The sequence below is a fragment of the Parus major genome, chromosome 7, assembly GCF_001522545.3.
Source record: "Parus major isolate Abel chromosome 7, Parus_major1.1, whole genome shotgun sequence".
Classification (NCBI taxonomy): Eukaryota; Metazoa; Chordata; class Aves; order Passeriformes; family Paridae; genus Parus; species Parus major.
The window spans coordinates 19,795,741-19,805,750 of NC_031776.1; the positions used below are offsets into that span (position 1 = coordinate 19,795,741).

The following is a 10,010-nucleotide window of genomic DNA, read 5'->3' on the forward strand; positions in this document are numbered from 1 at the left end:
GATGATGTGGCAAGAATTGGCTGCAGTTTTGGGTTTTTTTGAGTTTGTTTTAAATATAATTTTGTTTTAGCAGTAGTTATGCTGCATCGTGCTGTTATAGGATGGTGTGGGTGGGACAGTGCTGAGGAGGGGTGGCTGGACACAAAGGTAATCCTGCCCTGTGGGGTGACATGGCTTCCACATCCCACTGGGGAAGACGAATCCATCAGTTGTTCTTTGCTTATGAAATTAGGGTGAGTTTTCTACATGAAAACGCAAATATTTTTAAGCACAAATAAAAGAAAGTGACACACTGATCTGAAGCAAAATGACGACATCCTGTGCATCTAATGGATCATAAATTTCTCTGTGGATTTAGCGACCTGAGTGATTTATTTTATTATTTTGTGAAACTGATTTTCAGATTTATATGTTGGGCCTTCTATAGTCTTTTATACTCAGTACACCTCTGTTAATAAATCATAACAACACAAGTCCTTTGTATATGTGATATAAATTTTAACTGCCATTTTATAGCATACATGAAATGAGGATTTTTATCCCCCCCACAAAATACCACTCCCATATAACCATTCCTGAAGAATTTAATTTTTTCCAATCTTGTGTTTAAAACAATTTGACTAAAATATTCATGTGTTTGGGAGATGACCACATGTTTAGTCCAGGGGTAGAAAACTGAATTACCAGACCAACTAAAGCATAGGAAAAATAGGTTTGGCAAATTGCTCTTGTCCATATGTTTTTCAGTTGTTTCCTTGTACAAATTCATAAGGTGTAGTTGACAAGATTTGTAACACTAAAACTAAAGAAGCCACAAATATGTGGAACTAAATAAAAACTGCAACTAACTTGATATCGAGTAGTCCTTGAGCTCTTGAGTCACTGATGCCTATATAATGAATTAAAATGTATTAGCACTTTTTAAATTGGTCTAGACTAGTTTTTTCTATCAAGTCAATGCATAGCATCTGTAACCTGTTTATTAAGGAAGAATACCTGAATTAGAATACAATATTTGGCAATATTAGTCAAATATAAATATATCTTTAAATAGCCTTTAAAAGAGAAAATTAGGGAAAATGTTAGCATCAGTGAGACGCTAGTCATTGTTATTAAATGACACTGAATGCAGAGCTTCATGATGGAAGTAATTGAATCTTTCTGGCATTTGTATTAATTCTGGAATCTTTCTTTAACTTAAAGATCACAGTGATACAAAACTCCTTCCAGCAACAGAAGAAGGGAAAGAACTTGAGACAGCTGAAATTAAAACAGTAGATTTTAGAGAAAATAACAAGCTTGAAGTTGACAGACTATCAAACTGCCAGGCATGTAAAAATGACATCTCTGTAAGTCATAGGAATTATCCTCAACTGATTTCAGAAAAGCAAGATGACAAAACAAATCAAACTGGCTTGGACACAGTGAAAACTCAGGATGTTGGAATCCAGACTTTGGATAGCAATTTGGGAAGGACTGCGCAGAAGGAAATGATTGTTCCTCAGGGTGTTGAATCATCCACATTTAGAGAGCTGGTCCCTCAACATAACAGAGAGAAGAACAACTCCCTTGTTCAAGTGATGCACAGAATGCATCAAGAGAGTGAAGATACTTCAGTAGAACAAAGTCTTGAGACACAAGAAGTTACTCATAAAAAAGTAATTCCAATAAACGACCAGAGTCACGTCTGTATAAATGGTAGTGATTTTGCTTCACGAGAAACAACTGCTGAAACTCCAGATGACTCTTCTGTGAAAGGTCACCCTTTTTATAGACAGGACACCAAACCTAAACCCAAACCTGCTAATGAAATTACAAGGGATTACATACCAAAAATTGGGATGACTACTTATAAGATAGTGCCTCCAAAATTCTTAGAAATGATGAAGAGCTGGGAATCAGAAGTTCTATCAGATCATAAGGATCAAGAGGCATCTACTTTGGAAGACCCCAAAGAATTAATAGTGCAAAGGGAAATTCTTCATCTGTCAAAAAGTGTGGGTCCTTTACAGGTTGGTTCACAAAATGAAGCTGCAGCAGCAAATGGTCCACTGCAGAGAGTGAACAACGTTTCTGAACATACTGTGACCTCTGGAGCTGACATTACTACTGAGAGCAACCAGATGGAAAGAGAGTCTTTCAAGCAGCATGTCCCACTGATGCTAAGCTTGGATAATACAAATGCTTCTGAGACTCAGGACAAGTCAAATGCATTAAGTCCATTAAGTCCTACAATGAAGCCTAGTTCTTTTTATCTGCAGATGCAACGAAGAGCTTCAGGTCACTATGTGACATCTGCAGTTGCCAGAAGCACAGTTTGTGCTCCTAATTCAATTCAAAATGAAGTTAAGAATACAGAGATGGGTAAAAAAATCTCATCGCCTGATTTGACTTCTTTGGCTTTACAAAAAACAAGTATTCCCTCTCCTCCTGCCGATCAAGAAAATGCTGATGATGGAAAAAACACTGAATCTCCCACTTCTCCTGTTAAAAGCAGTAAGCCTTTAAGTTTTCCCTCCTGTCCTCCAGCACCGCTGAATCTAAAAACTCTCAGAACTTTTGCAGTTCCAAAGCCGTACTCCAGTTCAAGACCATCTCCTTTTGCTCTAGCTGTCTCATCTGCAGTCAAAAGGTCACAATCATTCAATAAGACACGTACAATCACCAGCCAGGCACCAAGAGAGGAATTTCCAGTGGAACACTCCCCTGTCCCTTTGGCAGCTGGATTCTCCTCAGCTACCTCCGTGCCTGAAGTGAAAAGTCCTTCCTTACAGACCATAACAGCGGGGTCACAAAATAGTCAAATGGATAAGGTAAACTTTATTTATAATACTAATTGACTGGACCCAGTGCCATCAAGTGCAGCTGGTGTAAAGGCATGTTTCTGAACTGCTCCCTGGTCAGAAAGTGCTGTAATTGTGCAGGGAGAACACCCTGCGGTGTCCACCAGTAACACAGCATTCTAATGAACTGCAGGAATACAGGGAATGTTAAAAATGAGAGCAGCATCATTCAGATGATTGGAAATAATAATTTCCTGCCATAATTAGCATTCCCTACTTTAAAGAACTGTAAATTAAATAGTCATTTATCCTGTGTAATACTTATTTTTATGTTTGAAGCACTTACAATTTGTTCTTTATAGTTCTGTGTGTTGGTTTCTTAAATTTAATTCTGAATGGTGTGATCCATTTGCCTTCAAATAGTCATGCCACAAGCACACTTGAATGAAAAGATAAAGTTTTGTTGGCATAATTACTTGAGAGAAACTATGTGCTATGCTGGAAGTGTGGCTGATCTCAGAAATCTTGAACCAAGCAAACACTAGAATGGCAGCAGTTTGCTATGCGCCCTTGTGCCAGGTTGATTCAGATTTCCATTTATAACTAATTCAGATTAAAATTTTTTGGCTTCTTTTCTTTCCACTTCCTCCCTTTATAGAAAGGCAGCCATGTGCACAGTGAGCAGAAGAGTCAGGCGCAGTCAGGTGCTTCCCCTGACCACCCACACCCTGTCACTAAGAGACAAACCGCGATGACGCTCCCGCGCGCTGACCCCGAACAGATCCACCAGAGCTTGCTGGCTGCAATCCGCTCTGGAGAAGCTGCTGCCAAATTGAAAAGGGTGAGTTTTCATCATTGCATCCAAAACAAAGAACTCATGGTACTTCCTTCAAAATTACCATACTAATGCCTGATTCTAAAAGCAGTTAGTTTTGGCACAAACTGCTGCCACGAGGTCTCTTAAAGATGGGGAGGGAGGTGGGGAAGAGGGTCAACTTTACAGAATAAACTGGTGAATGCACCCACAGAGCTTCAAATGTCTGTATTTTCTTACAGTAAAATTGTAATCAAAATCTTCCTGAAATGAAATAGAAATCTCTAGGTTATCAGTTCAGTATCTCATCCATAAAATCTGTCTTGTGTGTGTTTACATGGTTTGAAATGGTATGGCTTTACAAACCTGCTGAGCAGCTTTGTTCTAAACTTGAAGTGGCTGCAACTTTTGGAGGCAGATAACACACAGTTCTGAAGGCTATTTTCCTATTTATTAGACTTTATCAGGTCCTTAATCTGTTAGGCATCATAACTAAGATATCTCTCAATGTTTTGTCAACAGTCCTGGAATGACCATCTTCCCTCACCTACTCTGGTTAAAAACTTTCTCTCTTGAAATTAACCTACATATCTCTCATTGTGTAAAACAGTCACATTTCTAAAATCTGAGCTGTTTTAAGGTAGCAACCAGACAATCATAATCCCACGAAGTTTCTTGACCTCACATTAGTATTTTGCATTCTGTTTTGAGGAATAATTTTTCATTGCAGAAGGTCAAGAAAAATCAGTGTTTTTTTGTTTTCCTTCCCTTTTCTGCTTGAAAGAAACTAGTGATGTGTGGATACAAGGGACATTTTTGTTTGTTTTATGGAAGTCTTTGATTCCCTGGGGTCAGAATCTCACGTAAGTGGTCAGATAGTGGAACATTCCATTTCATAGATTTTTTTTTCAGTGTAGTAGTGCAAGAGCCTCTCTGAGGTTTGTAAATCTCCCATCCTTTCTACGGTGAATAGGAAGACTGGGTTTCCTGGAAAAGTTGCGAGCATGCTCAAGTAGCATTTGATCTCTAGTCAGTAAAAATGGTATATAATACACTGTAGAATTGCTTCTAACTACATGTCAATAATCATAATAAAAACAGGATAAGATTAAGCAAATGCTGTGTTTTCCAGAATCTGTTGTAGGTAAAATCTGTTGTACCAGAAATACTATTTGGATTTTATTTGCGTATATTTTTAATAATATTTTTTTTCTGCTAGTGCATAATTACATTCTGAATAATATAACACATCATTTGTTTATTCATTCTTTATAATAGAAATGTTCTTAGTTTAGCATTGACCCATATAGTCTTTATCAGTCAAGGTACAAGAATGGCATAGGGAAGGAGGGAGAGAGATAATGACTGAAATTGGTTTTCCCCTCCTTTTCTCTTTTGTGGGTGGGAGATGTGCTTTGTCAGTAAATTACATGTTGAGACTGGGGTGATGAAAGGGCTGTACTTTTTAAGAAGAAATTATAATGATGAAGAAGCTGTAACCATAAAGAAAAGCAGTCTGCAGCACAGAAATCTGAACCAGGCTTAAAAAAACCCCTGGAACACAAACAAAATGCAGTGAAGAACTCACTGAAGTTTTGCCAAGCATAAAATCGTACATGCTGTTCTTTTCACTCTCAGAGTGCATATGCTGTGGTACAGGTATGTCTGACAGCAGAAAGAGATTTTTTTGGCCTACAGCAAATTTAATAAAAACATGGTCTCATTTTATGTTTAACACAGAGAACTGGCCGCAGTAGGACAGGGAAATGAAGTATTTTGTATCAATAAGTTATTTGCACCCAAAAGTGCTTTTGAGAATTGAGAGGACTTGTAGAATGCATACACCTCATAGCTTCCAGTATCGTGCTGCAGTCAGGAAAAGGAGTAATAATCTTATCTGTTTGAATAATGAGAGATGTCTGTCAGGTGCTTGCTTCTCTTTTTACCTCTTACCATACACTCTCTCCTTGCAGCTCTGACAGTCATTTGAAAAATAAAATCCTGGCACCACTTGCCAAGTTCTTTAATTTTTTTCAGTCTCTGTTTTACTTAATACATTGTATGTAGTGCTGAGATCTGTGGCCTTTTGTGTTGCTGGTCTTTCCTGTTCAATAGAGGCCTCAGTAATTACTAACCTAAAAAGGGTCAAGTGAGGTTTCTTTTTAACGATTTTTCTCTTGAGAATGTTTTCATTGTGTTTAGTAAACCGTGTGCTGTGGTATGTGGTTCTTATGGCTGTGGAGCATCTACAGCTCCCATTTACTCCAGTTGGAGCTGTTGGGTTATGCAGTTCCACTGAAAATCAGGCTTTGGCTATCTGTGCTAAAAGTGATGGTTTGCTTCTCATAAAAAACATCACCAAGGTATAAAGAAGTTTTAGAAGATTTATTAAGAAATCAGGTCTATTCAACATTTAATGAAAATGTTTGGTTTAGTGATGTTTTTTCAAGTACTTCTTTGCTACCAGGTGTGGAGAAGGACTAAAAATTATGTATCTTTTGAATAGTTACACATGAAATTTTTAGTCAGGATAAAATATGTTCTAAAGTAATGTCTTCTGTTTCTACTTCTGTAGAATATATGCTTAGCTAAGAAATCGTATAGGAGGTCTTCCATTGGAATGAGAAAAACACTAAATGAAGTAACAGTGTGTAACATATTAGAGAAATAAAAATCTGGAAATTTAGGTTAACATTTCTTTAATATTTTTTTCTTTCTTTTTTTTTTTTACCCCACCCTGCCTCCAGGTTGGTCCTCCATCAAACACCATAGCTGTCAATGGAAGAGCCAGGCTTAATCCTTTGTATTCTACAGAAGCTAAGGCTAATCCCTAGATATTATACCAAATATTTTGCACTTTACTACTGCTTCATAGGCCAACTTATTACTAACTACAAATTTTTGGAAGTGTAAATGCAAGTATATGTTAATATATTTTTGTCAACGTTTATAACAATGTCAGGCTGGGTCTTTTGATGCCTTGAAAAGATTATTAGAATATGTAAATTATAGTAATATTTTGCCTTTTTCTCTTTATAAAGCTGACTATGCTGCTAAGAAGTTTTAAGACGAGGTGTAGGTGAACTTTGCTTATGATAGAATCAGAATTGAAGATTCTTGATTTTAGCCTTCAAGACTGAACAATATGTAGCACTGTGCTGAAATTACAGATTGGAAGCAAGCTAAAAGTTTTAAATCAAATAATTAATTTTCGATTGTGTATTACTTTAACAGATTGTATGAACTTAAATCTACCACATGCTGCCTCCATATTACTTCAGTAAATTAAAATTGTAATTAGTAGAAATCTTAATTCAATGCAATACTTTGTTTCTGTCTTAAAAAATAGATGTTTTTGTTCCTTTAGCAGAGAGTAATTGGGATATGTATTTTGATTTTTTTTTCTTTTTACTCTCCTATAATTTTTTTCTCCTGGTAGCGTGCACACACGAAAAATCAGGACATAAATTATTGGAAACTTTTGTACTATTCAAAACCTTTTCTTAACAGTAGCACTACATGATGTTTCTTAACTGCTCTTTAAATATCTGTATATAGTATTTACCTAGCATCAGATAAGCAATACTTTTTGTGAACTAATTATATCTTTAAGTAGTCACCAGTATATAGTCACTTACTAATGCAAAACAAATCCCAGTTTTGATACTTTATGAAATAGAATATTTTTTTCACTACAAGTATGACTAAAAAATGAACTGCTTTGGACTTATTCCTACAAAATATTTTAATCTTAAAACAGCACAAAAACACATAAATCATGTTTGTATCAGAGAACATCTATTTATAGATTAAGCATTAAATACCAAATTGGGAATATATATTAAAAGAAAATGTTTCATGTTATATTTTATCTATTTTGAGTTTCTTGTAAAGATTATACATTTTTGGGGAGGGGGTGGAAATATGATCACATTCATGATGAAATAGCTACATTAGGGATGCATGCAGCAATTATTGCCATATTAAAATATTTTTTTGCTGGACTTGATTTAAAATTAAGCAATTGTATTTAGTTTCTATTCTTTAACAATTTATATTTTGTACTTTAGAAACATTATGTAACTCAGTTTCAGAAACTGATCTATATGTGCATTTTCAAATTGTTTGCTGCCAGGTTTTTGTGCAATAATCTCAAAGAGGTCTAATTACTTTCCTAGTACAGAGTCAATTACCAGTTTCAAGTTATGGTGTTAACTTAATGCTGAAACCCTTTAATGAATGTTTTAGTAAATAAAAATTCATAAAGAGATCTGATGAACATTTTTTTTCATTGCTGTTCTCTTCTGTTTTCTCTCCTGTATCTTAGTCCCTTGTCAATGTGTGTTACCACTTCCATCTTCTCCTTGTTCTTGCCTCCAGTCGAGAGTTCATTCCGAGGGTGGGGGAAACTCACGTGGTAGTTCAAGAGATCTGTTTCAGGGTCTGACTGCAAAAGAAATTTTCAACCTTCACTTGAAAATAGTGAGATAGAAGATGTAGATTTCTAGTTTCGGACTGGGGCTTACATTCTAGATTCCACTGTGTCTTCAGAGACAGACTTGAAAATTGTAACTTGCTCCCTGGATTCTAGTCTGTGCTCACTGTGATGTTTGGAGTCTGTGTTTTAGGCATTCCTATCCACCATGCTGATCTGTAACTGCCAGAGAAGGGGATGCACTTTGAAAAGAGTCTCTTCCTTGTACTTTGGGTATGTGGGGGTAACAGGGTTTTTTCCAAATGTTGGTATTCTCTGCCAAGGTGACCAAAGTTATTTCATAAAGCTTTTTTAATCTCCATCTGTGTTAATACAAATATATGTGATGTTTCACTTTTTCAAACAAATCAACAAAGTCCATTTTCTTGTTTTGGGGAAAGTTCAAATGACTGTACTTTGTTATTTTCTTTAATTTTGACTACAAAACTGTACTACTGTATGTTTCTTAGACCCATAAATTAAAAATAAACTACCTTTTCATGTGAACTCCTGAAGGCAAATATCATCTTATGTGACATAGATTAAAACCATCTTGCTTGAATTTTAGGGTCTCTTCTTTGTGTAACTGAACTTGCTTGATAACTAACTGAAATGTCTACACATGCTATATTACTGTGAAACTCTTCAATGAGACTTTTTGTTACTAGCTGCCAATTTTGTTTAGCAAAACTTTCTCCTTCCCTCTTCTTCCAACATGTGTATGTATGATATTTTTAAATCTTGCTATTGTATTTCTACAGATGCTTTTTTTCTTCACTCTTTTATTAAAGTCTACTAGAGAAACTCTTGTTGATGAACTTGACGTGTTTATTCATTATTCAACCATAAAAATATTTCTGCTCAAGTAACAAGTGTTTCTAGTAACTGCAAGCCCAAGCTAGACAGCATTTAATTTTTGTTGTGAATACCTTACATGCAGGGTAAACAGACTATTTTTTGAGCTCAAGAATACTTACAGTTTGGACAATGTGTATCACAGATGTCTTCCAACAGGAGGAAACTAGTTATATTTATATAGATTTATATATATATTATATATATTTATATAGATATATAGATTCTCTTATAATCCCCTTGCTTTTGCATGGCAGTCAAAACGTATAGGAATGAAAGTCAGGGTACTGAAGAAAATGAAATGTCAGTGTAATTGTCCAGACAAAACAGCAAAGCCCAGTGAAGGTGCCTTATGACCTACTGGTACCAGTTCTTTGAAGAAGCAGAAGGTATCCATATAGCACAGTGCACAGTTCAGACTCCAGGGCTTTCAAGTTAAGGAGGGCTAGCAAACCAAAGAGAGGTAAGGTAGTAAAAATGATCTTAGCAATTATAGAAGATACATTTTTAAATTTATTCTACAGAAGAATAAAATTAAGACTACAGTTGTAACTGGAGAACGGAGAAGTTTTGCTGGGACAGCATCACCAGATAACTTTTGGCAATACGTGACTAAAGGTTGTAAGGCCGAGGTAAGAGCTCTCATACTTTGCAGCTGCAAGATGTTTGACCACTCAGTGTCTCTATTTTTGGGCCGTACATTCAGTAATCAGTGCCCTAGTTTTTCTTCTAAATTGTAACATACAACATCAGGATCTCCACAGAAGACATGAAAATTATGTGAATATGGACCAAGAAGCATGGTATCACACGTAACAGCACCTAATACTTTGTTTATTACAGGTAGCTGTTACCAGCCAAAGCAAACATTTTCAGTTGGAGCTGCTTAGAATCCTATTTTAAGTTTCCAAAAGGTTTGCAATCCTTCTGTTAAATAGAAACAAGGAACAAGTGCTGTTGAGCAGCAGGATGTACATCCTTGAATGCTTGGCCAGACTGCCTTAATTTGTCTGTGTAACTGTGAGGCTGAAGTCGAAATGGTGTGTTTGGATTGGAGCTGCCACAGTCGGGCACAAAACTCTGG

At 36.1% G+C, this 10,010-nt stretch overlaps 1 protein-coding gene across 6 annotated transcripts in view; it reads left to right on the forward strand.

Moving 5' to 3' along the window:
* COBLL1 (cordon-bleu WH2 repeat protein like 1) overlaps positions 1-8,885 on the forward strand; it is a 78,392-nt gene extending 69,507 nt beyond the window's left edge. For all 6 annotated transcript variants that reach the window (XM_033515994.1, XM_033515995.1, XM_015635138.3 and 3 more), the window contains 3 exons: positions 1,204-2,813; positions 3,442-3,624; positions 6,345-8,885. In XM_033515994.1, the coding sequence (XP_033371885.1) occupies positions 1,204-2,813; positions 3,442-3,624; positions 6,345-6,431 (1,880 nt within the window). In that variant the 3' untranslated portion in view covers positions 6,432-8,885. The remainder of the gene's footprint in view (positions 1-1,203; positions 2,814-3,441; positions 3,625-6,344) is intronic.
* Positions 8,886-10,010: the final 1,125 nt, after the last annotated feature.